General features: G+C 45.3%; 3 protein-coding genes across 4 annotated transcripts; 2 read left to right on the top strand and 1 right to left on the bottom strand.

The window, feature by feature from the left end:
• The first annotated feature begins 4,678 nt into the window (after positions 1-4,678).
• On the top strand, positions 4,679-8,888 carry LOC124704292 (beta-glucosidase BoGH3B-like). 2 transcript variants are annotated; one of them, XM_047236537.1, is made up of 7 exons: positions 4,679-4,851; positions 6,331-6,894; positions 6,994-7,139; positions 7,234-7,477; positions 7,591-7,695; positions 7,778-7,960; positions 8,055-8,888. In XM_047236537.1, exons 1-7 carry the CDS (start codon positions 4,816-4,818, stop codon positions 8,745-8,747), a joined length of 1,971 nt encoding a protein of 656 aa, XP_047092493.1. In that variant the 5' UTR covers positions 4,679-4,815; the 3' UTR covers positions 8,748-8,888. The 2 variants fall into 2 exon arrangements, with proteins under 2 accessions (XP_047092493.1, XP_047092494.1); XM_047236538.1 differs by lacking the exon at positions 4,679-4,851 and adding an exon at positions 4,866-5,358.
• A 3,485-nt stretch (positions 8,889-12,373) lies between these two features.
• LOC124704291 (serine/threonine-protein kinase TOUSLED-like) lies at positions 12,374-23,169 on the bottom strand. Its single transcript, XM_047236536.1, has 16 exons — positions 22,933-23,169; positions 22,575-22,664; positions 22,256-22,453; positions 21,417-21,467; positions 20,626-20,733; positions 20,498-20,542; positions 19,982-20,094; positions 19,461-19,527; positions 18,859-18,925; positions 18,495-18,592; positions 18,079-18,258; positions 15,714-15,924; positions 14,629-14,893; positions 14,244-14,298; positions 13,830-13,991; positions 12,374-12,844 (listed from the first exon to the last, which is right to left on the bottom strand). Exons 1-16 carry the CDS (start codon positions 23,152-23,154, stop codon positions 12,749-12,751), a joined length of 2,028 nt encoding a protein of 675 aa, XP_047092492.1. The 5' UTR covers positions 23,155-23,169; the 3' UTR covers positions 12,374-12,748.
• A 542-nt stretch (positions 23,170-23,711) lies between these two features.
• On the top strand, positions 23,712-25,266 carry LOC124704290 (EEF1A lysine methyltransferase 1-like). Its single transcript, XM_047236535.1, has 3 exons — positions 23,712-24,176; positions 24,259-24,340; positions 24,854-25,266. Exons 1-3 carry the CDS (start codon positions 23,712-23,714, stop codon positions 25,015-25,017), a joined length of 711 nt encoding a protein of 236 aa, XP_047092491.1. The 3' UTR covers positions 25,018-25,266.
• Positions 25,267-26,132: the final 866 nt, after the last annotated feature.

Raw genomic sequence — 26,132 nt, 5'->3', positions numbered from 1 at the left:
AGCCAATTATTTGCCATCTTATGCATTAAAAGGAGTCCATTATCTGTTGTCCATGGCTGTGCATTATGGATGTCCTAAGTTGAGAATAATCCGCGAGAAATCCAAAATGCGGCTTTCTCCTTGGGCACTTTATGCGGGAGCGACATGGAAGTACTGATATTATTTTGGTTAAAACATGTGCATTGCAAAGATCCGGTAGTCAAGTTAATTGCGGACAAGATCTCACGGGCACTATTAGTATACTATGCATGAGACTTGCAACTTGTAAGATATAATGTACATGCTCCTTCTTTATTACTACGTTGACAAAATTGTTTCATGTTTTAAAATAAAATACAACACAAATATCTTGTGGTGCTTTCCTCTTTGAAGGACCATTCTCTTCCTTTTGCTGTTGAGTCAGTTCACCTATCTCTCTCCACCTCAAAATGCTTGCTGCATTCTGTGAAGCTTGTGCATTGTACCTACCTACTACATGGTATTTCTCCGCCATTCCAAAGTAAATTGCTTGAGTGCTACCTTTAAATTTCTATTCTTCACCTTTACAATATATAGCTCATGGGACAAATAGCTTAAAAACTATTGTGGTATTGAATATGTACTTATGCACTTTATCTCTTATTAAGTTGCTCGTTGTGCGATAACCATGTTCACTGGGGACGCCATCAACTACTCTTTGTTGAATATCATGTGAGTTGCTATGCATGTTCGTCTTGTCTGAAGTAAGGGCGATCTACCACCTTATGGTTAGAGCATGCATATTGTTAGAGAAGAACATTGGGCCGCTAACTAAAGCCATGATCCATGGTGGAAGTTTCAGTTTTGGACAATATCCTCAATCTCATATGAGAAAATTAATTGTTGCTACATACTTATGCATAAAAGAGGAGTCCATTATCTGTTGTCTATGTTGTCCCGGTATGGATGTCTAAGTTGAGAATAATCAATAGCGAGAAATCCGATGCGAGCTTTCTCCTTAGACCTTTGTACGAGCGGCATAGAGGTACCCCTTTGTGACACTTGGTTAAAACATGTGCATTGCGATGATCTCGGTAGTCCAAGCTAATTAGGACAAGGTGCGGGCACTATTAGTATACTATGCATGAGGCTTGCAACTTGTAAGATATAATTTACATGATACATATGCTTTATTACTACCGTTGACAAAATTGTTTCTTGTTTTCAAAATCAAAGCTCTAGCACAAATATAGCAATCGATGCTTTCCTCTTTGAAGGACCTTTCTTTTACTTTTATTGTTGAGTCAGTTCACCTATTTCTCTCCATCTCAAGAAGCAAACACTTGTGTGAACTGTGCATTGATTCCTACATACTTGCATATTGCACTTATTATATTACTCTATGTTGACAATATCCATGAGATATACATGTTACAAGTTGAAAGCAACCGCTGAAACTTCATCTTCCTTTGTGTTGCTTCAATACTTTTACTTTGAATTATTGCTTTATGAGTTAACTCTTATGTAAGACTTATTGATGCTTGTCTTGAAGTACTATTCATGAAAAGTCTTTGCTATATGATTCACTTGTTTACTCATGACATTTACATTGTTTTGATCGCTGCATTCACTATATATGCTTACAAATAGTATTATCAAGGTTATGATGGCATGTCACTCCAGAAATTATCTTTGTTTATCGTTTACCTGCTCGGGACGAGCAGGAACTAAGCTTGGGGATGCTGATACGTCTCCGACGTATCGATAATTTCTTGTGTTCCATGCCACATTATTGATGATATCTACATGTTTTATGCACACTTTATGTCATATTCGTGCATTTTCCGGAACTAACCTATTAACAAGATCTCGAAGTGCCGATTCTTTGTTTTCTGCTTGTTTTTGGTTTCAGAAATCCTAGTAAGGAAATATTCTCGGAATTGGACGAAATCAACGCCCAGGGTCCTATTTTGCCACGAAGCTTCCAGAAGACCGAAGAGGAGACGAAGTGGGGCCACGAGGTGGCGACACCATAGGGCGGCGCGGCCCAAGCCCTGGCCGCGCCGACCTGTGGTGTGGGCCCCTCGTGACGCCCCTTGACCTGCCCTTCCGCCTACAAATAGCCTTCGTCGCGAAACCCCCGTACCGAGAGCCACGATACGGAAAACCTTCCGGAGACGCCGCCGCCGCCAATCCCATCTCGGGGATTCGGGAGATCGCCTTCGGCACCCTGCCGGAAAGGGGAATCATCTCCCGGAGGACTCTACGCCGCCATGGTCGCCTCCGGAGTGATGTGTGAGTAGTCTACCCCTGGACTATGGGTCCATAGCAGTAGCTAGATGGTTGTCTTCTCCTCATTGTGCTTAATTGTCGGGTCTTGTGAGCTGCCGAACATGATCAAGATCATCTATCTGTAATTCTATATGTTGTGTTTGTTGGGATCCGATGAATAGAGAATACTTGTTATGTTGATTATCAATTTATATCTATGTGTTGTTTATGATCTTGCATGCTCTCCGTTACTAGTAGATGCTCTGGCCAAGTAGATGCTTCTAACTCCAAGAAGGAGTATTTATGCTCGATAGTGGGTTCATGTCTCCGTGAATGCGGGAAGTGACGAAATCTCTAAGATTATGGATGTCTTTGTTGCCACTAGGGATAAAACATTGGTGCTATGTTCGAGGATGTAGTTACTTGATTACATTACGCGCAATACTTAATGCAATTGTCCGTTGTTAGCAACTTAATACTGGAAGGGGTTCGGATGATAACCTGAAGGTGGACTTTTTAGGCATAGATGCATGCTGGATAGCGGTCTATGTACTTTGTCGTAATACCCAATTAAATCTCACTATACTCATCATAATATGTATGTGCATGGTCATGCCCTCTCTATTTGTCAATTACCCAACTGTAATTTGTTCACCCAACATGCTGTTTATCTTATGGGAGAGACACCTCTAGTGAGCTGTGGACCCCGGTCCAATTCTCTATCTTGAAATACAATCTCTTGCAATACTTGTTCTCTTGTTTTACGCAAACAATCATCATCCGCACTATACATCTAATCATTTGTTACAGCAAGCCGGTGAGATTGACAACCTCACTTGTTTCGTTGGGGCAAAGTACTTGGTTTGTGTTGTGCGAGGTTCCACGTTGGCGCTCGATCCACGGTGTTGCGCCGCACTACATCTCGCCGCCGTCAACCTTCAACGTGCTTCTTGACTCCTACTGGTTCGATAAACCTTGGTTTCTAACTGAGGGAAACTTACTGCTGTACGCATCACACCTTCCACTTGGGGTTCCCAACGGCGTGTCAATCGCGTTTGTATGTCTTTGTTTTGTTTGGTACCTCCGAGAATCTTGGTTTCATTTTGATAATATGGGGCCGGGGAGTAGTACTCCTTGCGTATCTAAAAATCATTGTAAGTGCATGTTTGGAAGGGTTTGAACGAGAGAAAAAAGTACACATACATTGTTTCAAGACTAGACATAACTATTGATGTGTTCAACTGTGCTCGGATACGAGACGTTGTGTGGGATCTCCAGCGGATCGAGCCGTCAGCGACGAGTCATTTCAAGCCTAATTTTGAGATGCAAATGTGTCACCGCGGACACCGTATCTCCACGCGTCTTCCTGTTCCACTACCGGGGCCACACCGAGTAGCCCGTAGCCAGATTTGATGTAAACATGCCTGACCTGTCGCTCCATCTTATACTCCATATCTTAATCATACATATTTTTGGATCTACCCATTACAACACTCCATTAAACACTCTACCTCTAGTAGCGTAGCAGAGCACGAAACTTGAAAGAGTGCTTATTCCCAAATCTTCCAATGTTAGGACAAAATGAAGTTCCCAACGTTCGAAAAACAGCTTGGCATTACCGCAAACCGACACTTCAGATTAATTATAATCAAAATTCACACCTCGTTGTTTGACCAAAAAAAAATCGAGACAGAACTCACAAGAAGCATAGGGAATTTCATCGCTGTCCAACAAAATCGCAAGAAATGTGTCGCATCACTCCTACTCAATCGTAGTGGCCCAAACGTTTTGCTTCGCCCGGATCGGCCCCGGTCTGGTTACCGTTGGCGCTCGTGTCCCCACGAGGGAAAAAGGCGTCGGACCGACGGCCAAAAAACAAAAGGCCTACACCCGACCGGACGGCGGGCGAGCAACATGGCGCTCACGTTCCCCCACAACAGTGTCTCATCAGCCGTCCGTCGCCGATCGGGCGGCTAGATGCGCGCCCCGAGTCGAACGTTGAGATTTAATTCCTAATCTAATCTGCCAGCGCTTTCCCTGCGTCCCTGTCTGCGCCGCGCGTGTTCCCTCCATTGATTCTCTCCTCCTCTGCAGCATTGCACCCTCTATAAAGCCGTGGGGCGCCCTGCTCCGTTGCAGATCAATCACACCACCCGCCCATACCTAGCCGTTGGGCGCTGCATCGTCTTCTACCTCCGCCCTCCGGCCATCACCTTGCTTGGGTGAATTGATTTCCTGCAAGTGGGAGATACTTGCGGGACTGTGCAGATAGGTGGCGGAACAGTGGATAGATAGATAGATAGGCTCGTGCGTCGCTGTCGGACCTTGGATCGCCCCTGACTCATCGCCGCCGCGACCAGTCGCCGTCGCTTCACAACTCCGGTAAGTAACCGCCCCGCGCGCGCGCTATTTATACCCGCTGTCAGTTCCCCTGCAAACAGCACCAATCTTGGCTTTCACCACGGCCCCTTTCAACCAAATCCCCTGTGTCTCCCCTACGTCTTCCCGCTGCCGCGTTTTCTGAAAGCACATAACCGTCGTTCTCGCCTCTTCTTCTTCTTTACTGCCTTCGTTCTCGGCGGCACCATGCCGGGCGTCAAGGCCACCAAGCTGCTACAGAAAGTGAGTCGCCGAGATCGGCTGCAAAACTAAGCAGCGCCTTGCCGCCGCTATGCTTGACCACACTTTATCTATTTTTGTTTCTGTCTGTTGCGATTACCTGGGTCGTTGTTGCCGTTGCGCCTTCGGGCGGGCCTCGCCGGAAGATGCCAACAAATCCGGCGGCCGCGCCGTATGAATGCCAAAACACCCCGATCCGTTGCAACGGCGGGGAGGGCCAGCAGAGGATAGTATGCCCGTATTTTTGGGAAGGAGTGGATGGCATTGAAGCCGGCCGCTGCTCCGTCTTCCATGACCGCACCAATCCAACCACTCCTCCATCCATGAACCTTATCATCGCCGCCGGCCTAGGCTATATAAAGAGGAATGAAAAGGTGGAGGGAAAGGCAGGAGGCTTCAGCGCTTCACGCCTCCTCTCTCCATTCTTCTTCCTCTTCCCATCCACCCTAGCTACCGTTCGTCTCTAATCGTTGCCGCTGGCTCACACCACCACCGCCCTCTGTCCTTCTGGTAAGAGAGGCAGGCCAAGGCCAGCCATGGCCGTTTCTTGCTTGCCCATTCAACACTCTAGCTATTGCTGTGTCTTCTGTCAAACATAAAAAAATGAAAATCTTTTTTTTGCTTGTCTGTTGCTTGCTGGGAGCATTTACCGTGAGCTTGGCTTGGACCTGAGTCCAACTGTCCAAAGGTGCCGGCCGTTCACGCGTCTTGGATTTTGCCACAGATTTCCAATCGGTTGCAACAAACGCATTGAATTTGGGCGTTCATCGCCTGAGCACTTCACCTCAATGCCCCTTCTCATAGGATAGGAATAGTACTCTGCTCTCGTGGTAGCAGGATAGAAGCACCTCCCCTCTTCTTGCAACGGCTCATAGGTTTTGCGGCGTCTGCAAGGACGGGCGTCCTGCTGCTGTAGCGGCTGCCCTCTTCTTCCTCTTCCTTTGCTTCTGGTGATTTGGCATGTCTAATTATTTGCTCATTTCTACAATTTTCTGTCTTTTGTGTTAATTCTCTTATAGTTTTCTAATGTCTGCAAGTACTCCGTTTGATTGCCATTTGAAGCTCTACATTTGATCTTCTTTTAGCACGGTTCTTAGTCTTCTTTTTGTTACAAGTACTAATTGCAGTTTTTCTGAATGTTGCCAGATACCTTAAAATAAACAATGGATCGCTTAAACTAACGTGACATCATCATACGACTCGCTTTCACAATCACAACTTGCACTAAAGAAATCATCTGACAACTAGTAGTATACTGTAGTAGTTTTTAACAAAAACACGCCGCAGATCACAACTATCTCTTAGCACTACTACAACCATGGCTTCTTGCATCCTTGCGCGTTCTCGGATCCCCTCGCCGTTGACTGCATCCATTGATCCTCCGCCATGTCGGTCGCCTGCCGTCTCCGGGCCGGCGTCCTCAAGCCGCTGGAGGACGGTCTCACTGTGATTCTCATCGGGTCGCTTGAATGTTTCGCGCAGGTCAAGAAGCTCCTGGTCCCGCTCCTGCACCGGCACAGGATGGCGCTGCTCACGGCGCCGGCGGTCTTCGCCGCGCTCCTGCTCTTCTGGGCAGTGCTCGGCTCCACCGACGCGGACGTTGCGCCGCTGTACAAGGACCCAGCGCAGCCCGTGGAGGCGCGCGTCACCGACCTGCTGGGCAGGATGACGCTCGCGGAGAAGATCGGGCAGATGACCCAGATCGAGCGGCTCGTGGCCACGCCCGAAGTGCTCCGGGATAACTTCATCGGCAGCCTGCTGAGCGGCGGCGGGAGCGTGCCGCACAAGGGCGCCACGCCGCAGGAGTGGCAGGCCATGGTGGACGGCTTCCAGAAGGCCTGCATGGAGACGCGGCTCAGCATCCCCATGATCTACGGCATCGACGCCGTCCACGGCCACAACAATGTCTACGGCGCCACCATCTTCCCACACAACGTCGGCCTCGGCGCCACCAGGGACCCTTACCTGGTCAGGAGGATCGGCAACGCCACCGCGCTCGAAGTCAGAGCCACCGGCATCCAGTACGCCTTCGCGCCCTGCATCGCGGTAAAGTTATCTTAAATCCTTCAACAGCAATGCCGCTCAGAAATTTGAACTTTTTATTGTTGCATTGTGCTGAACTCTGCTGCTTATGTCCATGAACAGGTGTGCAGAGATCCGAGGTGGGGCCGGTGCTACGAGAGCTACAGCGAAGATCACCGGATTGTGCAGTCCATGACGGAGCTCATCCCGGGCCTCCAGGGTGAGGTCCCCGAGGGCTTCACCAGCGGGATGCCATACGTTGCCGGAAAGTAAGACCCCGTCCAAGAACACTTTTGTCACACATGAACCGTCCGTCACTATTTTGTTTGTACAACTCACCTTACAAAGAAAAATTGAATGTAGGAACAAGGTTGCGGCGTGCGCGAAGCACTTTGTCGGTGATGGCGGCACGGTGAACGGCATCAACGAGAACAACACCATCATCAACGAGCAGGGCCTGATGAGCATCCACATGCCGGCTTACCTCAACGCCATGAAGATGGGTGTCTCCACCGTCATGATCTCCTACTCCAGCTGGAATGGGAAGAAGATGCACGAAAATGGAGATCTCATCAACGGATACCTCAAGGGCAAGCTCAATTTCAAGGTAAGAACAATATGTAACAATCAAAAACAGTTTGAACTCGTGTTCTGCTTCCCAGATGTTGGATTATTGTAATCTTCAGATGTTCATTTTCTCTGTTGCATCTTCTTGTACAGGGCTTTGTGATCTCAGACTGGGAAGGCATTGACAGGATCACAAACCCTGCAGGGTCGGACTACTCGTACTCGGTCAAGGCTTCGATCAATGCCGGCCTTGACATGGTAAGGCCAGCTTCCCAGTGAAACAAACTATATCTGACTGCAATGCTGCTTGCTGAGATCGACGATTCTTGTCATGTCGCAGATCATGGTGCCTAACAACTACCAGAGCTTCATCAGCCTCCTGACTGGCCACGTCAACAGCGGCGCCATCCCCATGAGCAGGATCGACGACGCCGTCACCCGGATCCTGCGCGTCAAGTTCACCATGGGCCTCTTCGAGAACCCTTACTCAGACCCCAGCATGGCTGGTTATCTCGGAAACAAGGTACTGATTGATGAAGCTGAATTATAGAAACCAAAATGTTGGAAACGCACCTGAACTTCTGAACTTATGGAGTGATCTGAATTTGATTTTGCAGGAGCACAGGGATTTGGCGAGGGAGGCGGTGAGGAAGTCGCTGGTGCTCCTCAAGAACGATGGCAAGGCGAGTGACAAGCCGCTGCTGCCGCTGCCCAAGAAAGCGACCAAGATCCTTGTCGCCGGCAGCCACGCCGACAACCTGGGTTACCAGTGCGGCGGTTGGACGATCGAGTGGCAGGGCGACTCCGGCCGCACCACCGTCGGCACGACCATCCTCGAAGCCGTTAAGGCCGCCGTGGACCCGTCGACGGCTGTGGTGTTCGCCGAGAACCCCGACGCTGACTTCGTCAAGAACGGCGGCTTTTCCTACGCCATCGTGGTGGTAGGCGAGCACCCGTACACCGAGACCAAGGGCGACAACCTGAACCTGACCATCCCGGAGCCCGGGTTGAGCACCGTGCAGGCGGTGTGCAGCGGGGCGCCGTGCGTGACGGTGCTCATCAGCGGGCGGCCCGTGGTGGTGCAGCCGCTCCTGGCCGCGTCGGACGCTCTGGTGGCGGCGTGGCTCCCCGGCTCGGAGGGGCAGGGCATCACCGACGCGCTGTTCGGCGACTACGGGTTCGGTGGGAAGCTGCCGCGGACATGGTTCAAATCGGTGGACCAGCTGCCGATGAACTACGGCGACGCGCACTACGACCCGCTCTTCCCGCTCGGCTACGGCCTCACCACCAACGCCACCAAGGCCTACTAGACAGGATTACTAGACAGCAGGAAAGTACACCATACTAGAGATAGGAAACTGGGACATGAACCGTGAGTTCCTGCTCCCTGCCATGGCTGCCGATCGATTTGTTTCGACCGGTTTACTATTATTAGTACTATTCTTTTTTTACTGTCTTATTATTGCTGGTTGATCTGGTTGTATGCTCGGTTCTCATTGTGGAGCAGTATATAATCCAATTGATGAGCAATTTCAAGTGGCTTCAACCTTCAAAGATCAAGAATACTCTAGAAGAGAATAACAACACCAAACCAGACAGCTTATCTCACCAAACCAGATAGCCTTTATAAAAGGAAGATACATTCTTGAGAGTGTTGTCTCTGCCCATGAAATTATTCATAATGATTTGCATAATGGACATTCTGATTTTATCTTTAAATTGGATTATGAAAAAACTTATGATAGGGCTGATAGGGATTTTTTACTAAAGATGATGGAGAAAAGGGGCTTTAACCCATATTGGATGTCTATCATTAAAGGTCTTTCATACAATGGATATGTGGGTGTCAGATTAAATGATAAAAATAGTGAGTTCTTTTTTTACCAGTAGAGGTGTTAGACAAGGAGACCATATATCTCTAATCTTTTTAAATTTCATGGCTGATGTTTTCACCAAAATGCTGGTTAAAGCTGCTGCCAGTAGGCAGCTTGCTGGTCTTATGCAAAAGTTGGGTAATGGAGGGGGATGCAATATGCTGTTGACATCTTGTTATTCTTAGAAAATAACATGTGTTCTGCTATCAACTTGAAGTGGGTCATATCCTGCTTTGAACAGATATCTAGGATGAGAAACAATTTCCATAAATGTAATTTGGTTCCCATTAGTATAATGGAGGGGGATGTGCAGCTTTTTGATCAAGCTTTAAGCTACAAGTTGGGGGTGTTTCCTTTGCAATATTTAGGGATACTAGCTAAGGAAGGAGAACATACAACCTATTGTTGACACGATTTTGAAAAAAAAAAACAGTAGGATGGAGGGGGAAACTTCTTAACCATGCTGCCAAGTTGGAGCTGGTTATAACTTATAAGTGTAATAGCTAGTATCCCTTTGTATCTGCTGAGTGTCATTAAATTTCCTAAATGGGCTATTTCCCTAATCAACTCTCAAATGACTCATTGTTTTAGGATAATTATGAGGGTCATCACAAGTATCACTTAGCTAATTGGGGATGGTTACTCAGAAGAAGGAATATGGGGGCCTTGGAATCCCTGACCTAGCTGAGATGAATCTTTGCCTCCTAGCTTCCTAGATTAAAAGATATAATCTAAGTGAGGACAAGCTTTGGAAACAAATTATTGATCATAAATACAGAGTTGGTAATCCTAATTTCTTTTCATGTCCCTCTACTGGTGCCTCTCCTTTTTGGAAAGGTGTGCTCTTGGCTGCTAAAGCTGCCAAAATGGGTTACCCGTGGAAAGTAGGTGATGGGAAGGAAGTAAAATTTTGGGAAGATCGCTAGTTGGTACTTGTAGCTTGGCCATTCAGTACTGGGAAGTATATTTCTTGGTGAATGAGTAAAATAAAACTATTGCTGACCTTTGGGATGGTGGATCCTTAAAAGAAACTTTCAGAAGATGTTTTGACCATAGGCTCATGGTACAATGGTTTGAGATTCTTCAAATTGCACACACCATTCAGCTTACTCCTGATAGTGATGTATCTGGACGTGGGAAGCTGGTGGATGTGGCAATCAGTAGATGTTTTGACTTTGTGTTTTCTGTGATGAGCTTGAGTCTTGTCGGTATCTTTTCTGTGAATGTGTTGTTTCTTTCAACATGTGATCTGGGATGAAGAGGATTTTGGGTTTTTACTTCCCCTCTGCAACTATAGTTGACATCTCTTCCTTATGGAAAAACAAAAAGAAAAATGTTTTGATATATATGGTTAATGTTGTTATCTTCAGAATTATCAGGCTTACCAGAAATGACATGGTGTTCAATCGAACACAATGGTTTAGGATGCAGGTGTTGTGGAGGAAAACTGCTTCCAACCTTTCACAACGTGGCATCCTACTAAAGGAGGAAGAAAAAGGAAGGCTGATAATGATGGTGAACAAGCTGGAAATCTTGGGTCGAATGACACCTCTGTTATCGTGGCTGGAACCTAGGTGACTCCTCACAAAAGGGCGAGAACTACTCTGGAAGTATGCACTATGAACCACGAGAGGTGTTCTGGACCTTTGCTAATCACTGCTGCAGACCTTGCGAGGACTCTGGGAGGAAATGGCTTGATCCTGGTGGGAGACGGTGAAGGGTTCACAGTGCTTCATAGGCCTTAGTCGGGGAAGACTTGGGTAGGATCAGGTCTTAGATAGGATCTATGAGAATAATTTTTTTGCAAAGAAAAAACATGTTCAAAAAATCTGAAAAAAAATCACAACACACATCTATGTTATATATGCAACGCCAAAAATTTGCAACTTCAAATTCGACATACATTTGGAGAGACAAAAAAGATAAATCTGAGTGTGAATAGTGTGAAATACTACTCAACCAGATCTGACACTATTCACAATAGAATTTGTCTTTTTTGTTTCTCCAAGTGTAGATCAGATTTTGAGCTGAAATTTCTTGGAGTTGTAGATACAACCTATATGCATGTTGTTTATTATTTTCAGATTTTTTCGCCTGTTCAAAGTATGTTTTTTCTGAGTTGATCCTATGATCCTACCTAATGGAGAGATCTTATACAAGTCTCTCCCGGCCTTAGTCCTCCTCTCCCATGTCTTCTCTTGTAGAGTTTGGTTTGTGTCAGTTTTACATCGTCATGAGTCTTTCCTCGAAGTGGGAAATGTTGAGAGCTTTGAAACTTCTCCCCCTAGCTAGTTTTGTGTGTAAGTCTGAGTAGACCTAGCAATATGTGATGTTTTGTAATAGCGCTGTGACATTTGGTTTCGGAAATGGAACTGGGGCTATGTCCAGTTTTTCTTTTAAAAAAAGAATAACAGCACCAAATATTACCATATTAAGGCAAGTGGTAGGCCTACTAGAGAGGATTAGTTTAGACCAACGGGAGGGTAGAGTTAGTATGTGTATTGCATTCATCCATGTGAAATTGGGGGATTTTTTAAATCAAACATGAAGTGATTGAGGTTTCACTTACATCCAAGAGTAGGGTATTTTTAATAACTGCAAAATCAAAACCACCGAAAGGTGAAATATGAATCTAAATTTAATGTTTATGTCACAGAGTTCCATCTCCCAAACTTCAGGGATCACTTTATTTCAAAAAACACAAGTTTCAAATAACTGAAAAAAAAATATAGATGTAGTGAGTGATGTGTCCTTCAAACGTATGGATCTAAGTATAGTAAAGAGTGCATATTTTCAAAACTCCAAGCTTTGTTATTTTTGTGTAGCCCAAAAATCAAACAATCTAGGGCTGCAATTGTTTCTGCAAGCTTGTAAGATACATCATTGACTGCATCCATATTTTTTTTAAAAGATTTTTTGAATCTTGTAAATATGATTTCCAGGTTTTTTTTACTAGAGCCAACGAGAGTTTTGATATATATATATCCAACTTAAACAACTGAGATACATCTTATATATCCCCCGGCGTATGCATCAGAAAATCCTTCGGGAACATACGAGGATTCACATACTGTATCTCTGATGAATGCTGGTTTGGCAAACCTTGCCAGCCATACGAATAAATACAGCCTTTTTGAAGGAGCCATCGTCAGTAACGCTAGGCACCAGCCAAAAACAAACATCACATAATGCATGGAGGGGCGGCACAAAAGCATTGAGAGATATCAGAGAGCATGCCCCTGAAAACTAAAAAGAGGCAGACCTTTGATGTTTCAGGTCACCACAGTTACTAGAGCAAACGATTTACAATATATACAGTCAAACCATTGGAGACATTCTTGAGTTCGTGAGATCTTGTCCAGAATCCTTTTTGCAGAGTGGCTCCCCAACCTCCAAAACAAAAATTCGACTTCTAGTCATGCGTAGACGTGTAGTGTCTACCTCTTTGCATAGGAGAGATATGGATCTTGAGCTATGGATAGAACGTCTGGTCTTTCTGATTGGTTGTATGTCAAGCAACGGCGTATCAGTTCCTGCATACGTTGAAGTAAAAAATATAAATGAAATTGACTGACAAACAAAATGGGAACAATAATGTTTCACATTAGTACAGCTAAAAAATTCCATTTGTGGTAATTGGCAATGCAAGATCAAAATATTGCCAAACTAGCAAACAAGCATGGATTGCGAGTCGAAAGACTAGTCGAGACTAGTCGACGACTAGTCTACGAGTCGCATTTGCAAGGTCGACTCGGCCAGTCGACTCGACTCATTTGATGAGTCGATCGAGTCGATCGACTAGTCTTGACTAGTCTCGACTAGTCCAGGTTTGTGAGTCTGTCGACTTAAAAAATGACCCCACATGTTATAATTTTTTCCATTCTTTCCTCCCATTCCCATTTTTCCCCGTGTTCCCCCGTGAAACCAAGATCGAGAGACAGTTTCCCCCGCTCAAACCCAAAAGCCAAAACACATCTTGGTGTTCTCAACCTGTAGGCTGCAAGAACCTGTCGGCCATTGGAAGGAATTGCCCAGGTTTTCCCCCACTCCCCTGTCCCCAACCTGTAGGCTGCTGGTTCATGGACAAGAGGAAGGCCTTGGCCATTGGAAGGAATTGCCCAGGTTTTCCCCCACTCCTCTATCCCTAGCCTTATATTCTATCCTACATTAAACACATTAGTAATTTAGTGTTAAACATGAGTCTTGCTGAGTCGAGACTAGTCTTGACTAGTCTCTGAGTCGCTGCCCCAGAACGACCTGTCGACTCGTCGACTCGCAATCCTTGCAAACAAGGGCACATACTTACTGCAAAAGTGAATACTTAGCAGATAAGGGATGTTATCATCATTTTTTAGATAACTCATGGCATCCATCAAAACTAGAGCCTAAGAACCAAGTTGAAACCGAACTGACAGTCTCCTGTCACAACGCATAGCATGCATAATCTAGCAAGGGAAACACTACAACAAGTGATGGCTCAAAACGTACATATGCCATATGAACAAACAGAAAATATACCTTCGCCTCATTTGATACAGCTGGCTTTGGAGGGAATTCCACCCTCCGTGCGTTGATGATTGTATCCTCCCGAAGTATTCTCTCCTGGGTCTGGTCATGACCAAAAGGACGCCTCCCATAGAGCATCTGATAAAACATTACACCAGCTGACCAAACATCCACCTGCATGACAGCAGCAGCAATAGTTTACTCACCAATCGGAATGAAGCTGCCGTTGCCATAACTTGGTTGTTTAAACTGAAAGTTTGGGAAGCTCATAAATGAGTCCAAAACTTGAAGAAGAGGGTTAACTAGGGATCATGTCTCCGATTTTGTACAAACAAAAATGCATATCCACGAGACCAGATTGACACAGTAGAATGGACCAACTGTTGATTACATTGAAAGGTAAAACATGCTGGCAAATATCAATACCTTAGATGAAATAAATGGTGTTTTGCTGAGATCAAAGCATTCTGGTGGCAGATACCTGGAACAAGAACAAAGAATTAAAAACCAGAAAAAATTCTCATTCTGAAGGAACATTGATGCAGCAGACCCATTAACATAAACAAGAATTGAATGTATAATACAACCAGTTTACATAGGCGGTAACACAAGAATGGTTCCACTCAACAAACAGTAATTTGTTTTGAAGGTTATACAATTATACACCAAAGGTAATACTAAAAGGTCCATGAACTACTGCACCAGGAACAGCAAATCAAATCCCAACACTCCAAAGGATACCATAAAAACACTAAGATCCGGTCTATCTAGTAAGGATTAACTGAGAAAGTGAACGCACTCAGCCACTCACCAATAGGTTCCAGCTCCCTGAGAAGTGAGTTCCATTCCCTGAGACCCAACATCATCCTCCACTATCTTGCTGAGGCCAAAGTCTGTAACTTTCGTAACACCGACCTCATCAAAGAGAACGTTGCCTGGTTTGAGGTCATAGTGGATGATCTTCTGAGCCTTTTTGTTAAGATAAACAAGGCCCTGAAATACTTGAACAATTATGATTCTTGCTTCCTTTTCTGGAAGAACTGGTGTTGCTTTAAGGACTGCATCGAGATCCTTTCCTGGGTCAAACGTGAGCAATGGAGATAACATTATTAGATGCCACTACATCTTGATCTGGGAGTTCTAGATTTTGATAGTAAGATCATTATCAATAACTAATCCCTCCGGTCCTTTTTAATTGACTCGAATTCAGTACAAAGTTGTACTAAATCCGAGTCAATTAAAAGAGACTGGAGGGAGTACAAACTACTACAAGTATATGCTAACTATAACTAAGAAGATAACAGCAAAAATGTAGAAACTTCAATCTACTATATGAGATATGATCTATCATAATTTGCATATGTATGCACTAGCAGTCTGGTGCCAACATCAATGCCATGCTCAGCAACTAAAAAAGATTACTTCTGCCTCCATTCAATATCATTAGAATTGCTAATAATCTATCTAAAATATTAGTGGCATCAGCATAGTTTCCTGTATGCATCTTAGTGATCAAACATGGCAGTCGTATTCCATACCTTATAAGCTCATAATGGGGTATTAGTGCTCCATATAAAGATCATATAAATGGCAATGTGGAAGTTGTAACTCTAAAAAAACTAAGACCAAATATATGGAAGCATGGTTTAAATGTCCCTTTTAGTTCCTGCCTTGAACATTTTATTTCGCTACCTATACTGCTAATATTAAAACTGAATAAGTTCGCTGGTGTAAGGGTTCATCGTAGATTGTATCTGGGCTACACCGTTCAATCCTGGCACAAACCAATCTTAAAGAGGAAAAAAACATGAGGAAATGGATATAATAAATGACATAAGACTCCACACAAAAGAATCGACAGAACTGAATTTACACTGTCAAGAAGATAAATTATACCGCTGCAATATTCTAGGACGGTGCAGAATGTATTGTGGTCAATCTCAAATATATCCCATAGCCTGACAATGTTCGTATGAACCAGAGTCTTGTGGATATTATATTCACGAATAGCATGCCGTATGTAGCTTTGCTTTTTCTCCTCACTCCACTGAGCATTCAAACCATGGAGCTTACAAGCGACGTACTTGTTTTCAACCAAGTCAAAAGCCTGCTCGAAGGAACAGTTTCATGTTAAGTGTTACCATACAAAGATTTCTACAGATAAGATGTGAATGCTATATCAAAACGCAGTGAAATGACTTTAAAAAGAAAGCTGAAAACACTAATCAATGTTCTGACATAAAAAATAAATTCAACATTAAATCTGGTACAAGGTGGTATACCCTCCTCTTATTTTATAACACCTTGCATTTTATGAAAGAAAAGGAAAAAAGCTGCCACAGACAAGGATCAGAAATGGAAGGTGATGGTTCTTGGTAAGTCCGGCACGAAGCACCCTTGCGAGGCTTGGATGGCACCGTGGTAGGATTTCAGTAGGGTAACTAGTTAGCTCAGTACAAGGTCAATGGACAGGGAGGAGAGAAAAGAGCGTAGGGATTAGAGAAATAACTTATTCTTGGCATGCTTTTATAGCATATCCTAATACAACGAGTCAACGACTAGGCAAACTAAACTACAGGCATAATTTCCAAAATAGAACCGTACTATTTCTCCCTATCTGACAAGTCGATTAGGAGCTGACAGACAGCTGGAAACCAAATCCACTTCTCAGTCACTTGCAATGGCTGCTGCCACATGCTGCCTGGAGTACTGGTTTTCCTATGCGACGTAAGCCAACAGACCCTAGTGCAGCCACCAGCAACCCCTGTCCGGGCTCCCTCTGCCGCCGGCCTGCTCCACATTAGCGGTGGGCACAGGCAGTCTTCCGTGGTAGTGCAGTGGACATCCTTCTCAGATACGGCAGGTACAGTTCGACATTGCAGGGCGAACAGAATTGCAGCTCGGTCTCGCAGGTTCACTCCGGTAGGGTTTCCTCCAGTGGTTCGGATAGGTGGAGACTGGAGAGTCATAAGGCTCTGGGCGAAAGCTCGGGATTCGACAGGGGTTGATGATGGCTCGTGGGTGTCCTTCTCTTCTTGGAGGCATTGTCAAAGAGTACTTCCTCTAAATTAGTCTGTGTACAATTTTGGGTGACCTGTCTAAGGTCGGTGTTTATCTTGTGCCTTGCAGCTCCTTCTAACACAATAACTTACCAACGGAAAAAAGTAACAAGTTGCCCTATGCTGGATACAAAGTTATTAAAAAATGGAGCAGATTTCGCTCACAGCACCTGGATACGATTCCAACTACAAACTAATGGTCTCCTGCGTGCCTCTAAAAAGGCCGGTTTTCGTGGTCAATAAATCACAATATCTATTTCTCATAGCCATGAAAGTAGTCATTGTGCTAATGACCTGACCATGATACACAATTTGATATAGTGAATCCAGTAATGCAGACAGCCCTTTTTAAAGCGCTAGGCCGGGCTTGCCCCTGACTCTAAAAAAGAGCTGGAGGTTTTGCCGAAGTAGGCTTTGGCTAGTAGTATTTTTTTCTGATGGAGGCTGTTGGTATGGCCAGACCATTCCGAGGTTCAGTCGGATGCTCGTGTGCGGTTCTAAGCGAATGCTTAAGTCGTTGACATGGGTTGATGTCGGTGACGATGGCACCCACAGGCGCCGTTTCCCATCTTGAAGGTGTTTCCAAGAACTTGCTCACAATCACTCCGGGTGGCAGACATGTTTCGCGGTTGAGGACTGTTTGGCTTGATGAGGGCGTTGTTTTCCTCTTTTGTCATGTAAATATTCATTGTATCTCTTTGCATTTCTCCTATCTTAATGAAATAAGCAGAACACCTGCCTTTCTGTCAAGAAAATCAATAAGTCAACGGACATTTCAATGTCAGATGTGTTGCAGTGTTACTCCAATTGTTTTCATACAGATTTTGTCCACTAAAATTTAAATAAATACCAGGTTTGCTTCTTTGTGTCTAACATTTTAACTTCCTCCCATAGTTTGTACCTTTTACACCCATCTTGGATAGGCCAGGATCCAAGCCTCCCTGCCCACCCAAAATGAAGCTCTTGAAAAGAGCAGATATAACTCTTCTTTGCAATGAAAAGAAACGAAATATCATTGCGTTTTCTCGAAAAAAAAATGCAGATATTGAGAGATACAACTAAATTAATAATGGTAAAGTGCAGTGGTGCTAATACTTTATTGACACAAAATGCATTGGTACTTAAAGATGCACTACTGGTAACAATGGTTTAGTGCTCCTGTTTTTTGTTTTAATATATGTATAGCTGAAGAAAGAATATACCTTGTACACCTCACTAAACCCACCCTTTCCAAGAAGATTTAACAGAGCATATCGATGATGAAGAATTTGGAAGTTATTAAAGCGTGATCCGTCTTCATCTCTAAGACGCTTCATTTCACGTATAAGCCTTCCCTTTTCCAATTCATACCGATCTCTTTCTCTCAAATACTGCTCTTCTTCCTGGCATTGAATTATAAAAAGTAGGTCAAGAGGGGGAAGGTGTGTTCTAGCAAAGTGGGATCCCGCCTAAATCCCACTTATACTTCATTTTATCATTTCTAGTGCAAATTTTTTTCTCAAAATTTGCACTAGAAATGACAAAATGAACTACAAGTGGGATTTCGGTGGGATCCCATTTGACACCTTAGTGTGTACGATAACAAGTAGCAGACCAGCATACAGGAAAATAAAGTTACCCGTTTGATACTTGTTAACCGAGATTTACATATCTCATCCTGTAAAAGGAAATCTTCCTCAGACATGCTAGTTTCAGCATCACTGCCATCACCCTTATCTACAATAGCAAACCATCACAAATAAGCAGTGTGCGTAAAGAGAAGTGACGGCAAAAAAATATTACTTAAACTGATATGTGTGTTTATCTCTTGCTTGTGTAAATGCAGAGGGCTTTCTTTAGTTACAAAATAATGAACTGAAGTAATAAAATACATACATCTACTTCAGATGTTCTTCAGTGTGCAAGATAGTTCAAACAGTAACTTCTAAAGAACGTGAGCCAGTACAAGACGATAATTTTAAAAAAGAAAGGGTAACACTTACCAGATTGTCTTTTCTTTAGAGATTTACGATGCCTTTCAATAGCCTCTTTTGTTTCCAGCAATGATTTCTACAGAAAGGCACAACATACATGAGCAATAACAAAGTGATGGTACATAATTGTCACTGTCAAGAATTGGAATTATATAGCAGGGCGGCAAAACATGTAAAGACAAGAGCTGCAAGTCATACAATGTGCCCCAATAGATAAAGCTGTATGGCATATAAACTGCATGCCAACCCAAGTCAGATCAGCAAATTAGGAGCAAAAACGTTTCCCTTGTGAACATGATGCTCAATTTAAAAAGAGCAAGGTGTCATATAACTATATAAGATGCTTGGATGGTAATAAACTAAGGCTAATAACGTGCGGAAGTGATCGAAATCGCAAACAGGACAAAAAGGAACAGAAGTTCACTAATAATATGCCTTCTGGACTAAATGTGAGTAAATGTGTTATTGGCTGGGTATCTGAACAGATCACATAAATCAAAGTTTCACAATAAGTTGTTTACAATTAATATTATGAGCATCTTTCACAAACGAATACTTTAGCTAATAGTGTGTACTGAACTGAACAGATCTATGGAGCCGCAGAAACTTACAAGGTGTGAATTAAGGTCCTTTATTGCCTGGCCATCCTCCCATGTTTCAGATATCATAGTTCCAGCTCTGAGTTATATGACAGAGAGTAGTCAAAGAAGTTTGCAGTGTTCCATACGCAAAACAGGAAATAGAAGAGATGAGAAAATATCCACTGTTCCAGAAAAATTCCCAATACTAGAACACATACTGGATCTATACAGCAACTGACAGGTCATGTTATTAGCCTGTTTCTAGAAGACAATATCGCAGCATACATACTTGTACTACCTCCATCTAAGTGTTACTTTTGTCTAGATACGGATGTATGTAGATGCATTTTTGTTATAGATAAATCTGTATCTAGAAAAAGTTGAGACACTTATTTTTGGACGGAGGGAGTATAACAATATCAAGCTAGTTAACAATGGCCCATTTACAAAGTAGTACTATTATTCTTCACACAAAAGGAGATTTAGATATGACCTTCTACAGTCTACTATTCCTCATTACGTGTTGGAAGTTCAGATAATTAGGAGATTACCTCATAACACCAATGTTCCCAAGTCTAAAAGATTCCTGCTTTAACCTCATCCGTGCTTCTTGCCTTTCTGCTTTTGATACTGCTATGAGCAGGTCTGACAGGACCTTCATTTGCTGCATCAATGAGAATGGACATGTAAGATAAATACTACTACTTTAATAATGGCTAATATTGCATGGGTACAAGAAGTGTTGTGTGTGCAGACACAGATTTATGCGTACATAAGAAATTAAGAATGAAGAATTGGTAAACAGAAATGGCTGAGTATGAGATAATAGTAACAATCTGCCGATATATAGCACAAGGTTTTAAAGGCGTTAAGGCGTCTTAAAGCGGCTAGGGGGCGCTCTGGCGCCTAAGCGACGCCTAGGCGGGCGCTTTGGACGCCTAGGCGCCTAAAGCGGTCGATTTTCCAAGGCGGAGGGTGGGCGCCTTGACGCCTAAGCGTCGCCTAGGCGACGCCTTAGGGACGCCTTTAAAACCTTGATATAGCATCCAGGGTTCTAAGTGTGAAACCTTTGATTTCTTTTGTTGATCTTGATCTTTGAAATCCTTCAGTTCCTGGTAGAATAATGCAAAGGCAACAAGTCAAGAGACCTAGGGAAGTCAAGAGAAAATAAAGCTTCTAGTGAGTATATCCTTACCTTTGCTAACCTATCACTAAGTTGATGACAGTCAGTCGCTTCTTGACGCGATTTGTTAAGCTCCTCCTCCAACAATGCAACTTTACCACGTAACAGTGATAGTTCTTCCTATTCAATTGGGAGTGCTTGAGAATATAAATTTGAAACAAAAACAAGTGACCCTAGAACATGTTAGTATGGAACACTACATTTCACGAGTATCACTGATTCCCTATAAGATATGAAATGGCCCATTGCAATATTCACAGATCATGCTTTCAGTACGATATCTTAAGTTCTTAACCACAGCAGAATACTTTATGTAGTTAAGATGCCTAGATGCTAGACTCAAACAGAAGTACTGAATCAAATAGAAACACTTCTCCTTGAAGGTAAGGGCATGTATACATGTACAAAAGCCATCAGAAAGACTACTTTATGTAGTTAAATCGCCTAGGTGGCAGACTCAAATGGAAGTATTCGGCAAAACAGGAACTCTTTTTTTTCTCAAAGGGAAGGGTCTGGGACTCTGGGTCCATATACGAACATCATCAGAAGTACTTGCATGTACTGCCTCGGTTCTGTTTTAATCGACGCGGCCATCTACTAGCAGCAAGCACATATACTCAACAGGCCCGCGTCGATTAAATGCGTACGGAGGGAGTATATGTATAATCTAAGCACACAAAACACATTCAGAAGCAGAAGCAGAAAGATATGTATGGATAGTAAAAGGATGCATTTGTATAGCAGACCAAGATAGTGTGTAACTCTGTATCTCATAGAAAACGATGTAGAGAAATAATTCTTACATGTATTGCAGTCCTGTCCTCATTCCCAGGTAGAACACTTGATCGGGAATCCTGTATATGGAGCAAATGGTATGTAAGCTAATAATTTAGCACATGAGGATGAATGATTCCATAGTAGGGTGACCAAATGTTCATTACAAGTGTTTCTGCTTGTCAGTAATGGGGACTGTATGAAGCAAATAAGGGGAAATGGTGCTGTTACTGTATAAGTATGTGTATGTGTATGAGATTACAACAAATTAAGCCCTCAGATGCGCCATATCTTTTATCACTTGAGCACAGAATGTACAAACCTTTGGGATCATCATACAGTCAGATTATTACAATCAAATTAGCCAAGCTATCATTGAGCAAGGATTTCAGCCATTTCATGAGTTTCATTCCAGTCCACAAGATTCCAAGATCCTACCTTAATGTGGAATTTTAAATATGTTATGGAACTTAAACTATTTTATCGATCTAAGTCGTGTCATTTAGTAAAATCCAATTCCTTGAGGTGCTTATTGTGATGTGTGACCTATTTCAGCAATCCACCCCTGCCCCAAGTGAGCAAAAATCTAATGGTTTTATTTCAGCATTCTCCAGTTGATTAGAACTTTTCCATATCCAATAAGCTAATCGCTCCTTATCATTGATACATCTCATAATATGAACAACAGCAAAATTTTCACCATCATATTTATATCTTGTACTGACCAATGACCTCTAAAAGAATCTGCAAGAAGAGCCCATGCAGTGATGTGATCAATTCAAGTGAAAGAAAGAAATAAAGCAACCTTAACCATGGGTGAGTCCAAAGCTAGGAAGATAGGATTTTGAGAACAAATTGCATGGCATACCATGCTGGTCAATTTGTCATGCTGGCCATTCGACACAGTTACTGAGGAAGTCGAAGTCTGTCGTGCTTGATCAACCGTCTTCGAGCCACGCCCTCGGCCACGCCCCCTTCCACGGCCTTGCTTTTTTCTGTTTGGGTTCTCTGACGGCAGTCGTGCGTCTGCGACATCTGCTATCTTTGCTGCCGCGTTAGCTGATCCCTGGCATTGACAATCACAAAAGGATGCGCCAGACACGATGTTACTAAAAGGGAAGTGTAAGGAAGTGCAGAACAGAATAGTTCTGGTGTTTAATTCTAGCTGATTCCTGTTAGAAGAGCACCTCGAAATTTCCAAGAGCTAGGCCGTGGTCACAATCTGGGGATCTCGGACGCTTCATTGTGTTCTTCTGTATCAAGAACTCCTCGCCGTTCTGACCAGCAAATGCAGGAAACATTAGTTTGGGTTAGAGGGAATGGAATTGGGAATGGGGATATTGAACTGGTCTGTGATTAGCTAGAATATCGAGCAGCATGTAAAGGTTTGCGGAAGGAGATGTTGCAAATAGTTGCAGCCAGCATGATTGTAGAAGTATAGGTAATGTGCAGGCGAGGTAATCGAATGCAGTAGTAGATGAATAGTACGATGTTGTCCTTGTAGCAATAAAAAGGGGGGAGAAGAGTACAAGGTTTAGGGCTGACATCATCATCTGAAGAGGAGGACTCTGGCAGCTCCTCCTGGTCCATGAAGGTGGGGGCGGAGGCCGGGGAGGCCACCGGATGGTGCGGCGGCGACGGGGGAGGCGCCGAGACGGCCTTGCCGGCCATGCGGGCCTCGAGCTTGGCGAGCTTGTCCGAGGACGGGTTGGAATTCGACGAGAGGTGCTGCACTATGTCCTCCCCAGCCGTCGACGACCCCGACATTGCGCCCCAACTGGATCCGGCCGTGCCGTGGCCCCCGAAGCTTCCGGGAGAAGCAGCCGCGCCGCACCGCGCGCGCTGGTCAGCTGCTCCTCGCCGCGGCGCGCGAGCGCGACGCAGGCGAGCTGGCGGGTCGATCTACAGTGGTCGCGCACGGGTCGCGGGGCGGCGAGCGGAGGCGGGCGCGGGGAACGAATGCGACCGGCCAAGGCAGCGCGGCAGCAACTGCCGCCCTTGTCCCTCGAGCTGGCGACTTGCTGGACGCTGGCGGCGGCGGCGGGTCGGGGCGAAGCGGCGCCGCCGCGAAGAGGATTCGGGTTGCGCAGCTCGGAGGGCACGCCCGGAAACGGAGGCGCAGGTGCAGCACCTCCCCCGCTTTTCCCTTCACTTCCCCTGCCTGCGATTCCATTGCCACTCTCTGCCTATATTTGCTCTCCTCCCGCTCCTCTGGGCCTCCACGTTCCGGCCCGTATCCAACTCAAGCCCACAAACCGGCCCTTGGGCCCTTCATTCTGAGAGTTTACCTGGCCGCGCCGCCTCCCTTGGTCGGAGAGCAAACAATGGCGAGTGGTCCGGAGGAGGAGAGAGCTCGACCAGAGGTCGACGACGACGACGACGACGATATTCCACAGCTAAGCTCCGCGGCCGCGACGGCTCTGCGGGAGTTCCTGGAGCAGCGACTCGAAGGAGAAAAGGGGGAAGGAGACAAGCCGGAGCTGGTCGCGGAGGACTGGCGGCTGAGCCAGTTCTGGTACGACGACCGCACCGCGCGGGAGCTCGCGGCGGAGGTCTCTCTCCTCGCCTCCTCCCTGCCCGGCGCCGCCGTGGCATGTGTCGCGTGCCCGACGCTCTACGCGTACCTCAAGAAGGGCAGCCCGGACGTGCCCGCGCGGCTGCTGGAGTACGACGAGCGGTTCGGGCGGTACGGCGGCGACTTCACCTTCTACGACTACAACCGGCCGGAGGAGCTCCCGCCCGCCTTGAAGCACGCCTACCGGATCGTCGTCGCCGACCCTCCTTACCTGGTAATTCGACCGTTTCTTGGGTGAGTAGATCCTGGTTTGAGTGAATTGTGGGGAGAAATGGTGATTGCTGTTGGTGGTGCAGAGTCAGGAGTGTTTGGTGAAGGTTGCTAAGACGGTGTCGTTTCTCGCGCCGCCTGAAGGCTCGTTCCTGCTCTTACTCACAGGTAAATTGATGCCTGCTCCGGTTGTTTATCAAGTCAACTGAACTCATGAGTGTTGTTTTGTACTGAGACAGAGTTTGATCCAATCAGTTATTGTTTGATACTTCATGGTTTTGTAAATGGGAACCTCATTTTATGTGTTAGCTAGTTGCTTTTTGTTTCGCAATAAAAATAGTGAGCACTCTGATCATATCAGCTTATACCACTGTCATGGGGATAGATTGTCGATGGCTGGTTACTGCAAGTGTCACCGTACACCAGCAGCTTCTTTTCATTCTTTGAAACTGAACATCATCTGCCTCTACTTATATGCAAATGGTTTTCTCTTCAACAATCATTTTAGCTTACTGTCGATGACTGGTAATTAGCATATCATTATCTACAGTTCGGCACTTGCTGACAACTTCCCTAATAACTTGAAAGCATGAAAATAATTTGTTGAAAAACATTCGGTCTTTTGAAAGATTTCTTTCCTCTCTAAGGAAATTTCGTGTGATTTCACACTTCCTTTGCCAGGGGAAGTTCAGACGGACCGCGTGCTGCAGCTCCTGAATGTGCACCCATGTGGTTTCAAACCTCAGCACTCGAACAAATTGGGAAACGTGTTCCGCTTGTTCACAAATTACGATCCTGCAGACAGACTCGGTGGATGGGATCGTAGCGACGGCGCCCACATTTAGCGCCGCTAATTATTTTGTGGCCCATGTCATTGGGTAATGCTTGTTTAGAAACAGAACATGATTTGGCAGTCACGGAGATGTTCATCCCGGTGATGTGCCCATATGTTACATCTTCCTTTCTGATGGATGAGAACGTTGTCAACGTTTGTGTTTGAAAAATATGTCTGCGGTCATGTATTATGGTCATGTAGTATGGAAACAAAACTTTCCACAAGTGTGCCTGTTTTTTTGGCAATGGTTGTTTTACAACAAGTGTATTATTGATAGAGTAAAATCCATCAATGGTCATGGAACTTGTTTAGCTTACTCGCTATGGTCACTGTACCTAGGAATACACTATTTACGGTCACTGAATACGCGTTGGAGCTCATCTAGGTCACTGATGTGCGGTAGACGTACGTATTTAGATGATGTGGCAAGTTGCAGACCCACCTGTCAGGCCAAGTAGGATTCTAGTACTTTATTTTCTTTTGCGAAAAGACACCCAAATTAGTACTTTTAAAAAAGGCCCTCTCTCTACATGTGTCCTTCCCCAAACGGTGCTCCACCGAGCGCAGGCCTCGCGCCTCACCAACTCCCCGGCGACCTCCACTGCACCTGCCTCAGGGAACCCTCCACTGTGCGTCTGACACCAGGGTCCGGATGGGCGCTGCCGTGGAGGCACAGAGAGTGCCTGCGGAATCACGCCGCGCGGAACGGGTCTGACACTCTGCTTTAAGCCGCGTGCCGCCTGCGGTTTCCACCGGAGCTTCCGCTGCTGCGAGCCGGTGGTGGTTACCTCGTCCTAGTCGTCCATGCCCTCCCCCGCTTCTGGAGCAAAAACATCGGCAGCGCCTCGGTGCGGCAGACGCCATTGCCGGCGTCCGCGGCGCGGCAGAGGCGCCAGAGCGCGGAGACGGCGAACTCCGTGGCCGTGTCTGACACAAGGATGCACCGATAAACCAAGTGCATGCGCGCGCGCGGACTGGAGACCCGCGTAGGAACACAGGATGCCGTCGAGCACGGCCATCGCCTTCGCACTAGTGACCTTGTCGGCGTCCATGAGGAGCTCCGCGACGACGGGCACGCCGAGCTCGGCGAAGCGCGCGGTTGCGCAGGCGCTGGCGCTGGCGCTG

Source organism: Lolium rigidum, chromosome 3 (genome assembly GCF_022539505.1).
Source record: "Lolium rigidum isolate FL_2022 chromosome 3, APGP_CSIRO_Lrig_0.1, whole genome shotgun sequence".
Taxonomy (NCBI): domain Eukaryota; kingdom Viridiplantae; phylum Streptophyta; class Magnoliopsida; order Poales; family Poaceae; genus Lolium; species Lolium rigidum.
Note: the sequence above shows the minus strand (reverse complement) of the source record. Positions and strands in the feature narration are given on the sequence as shown.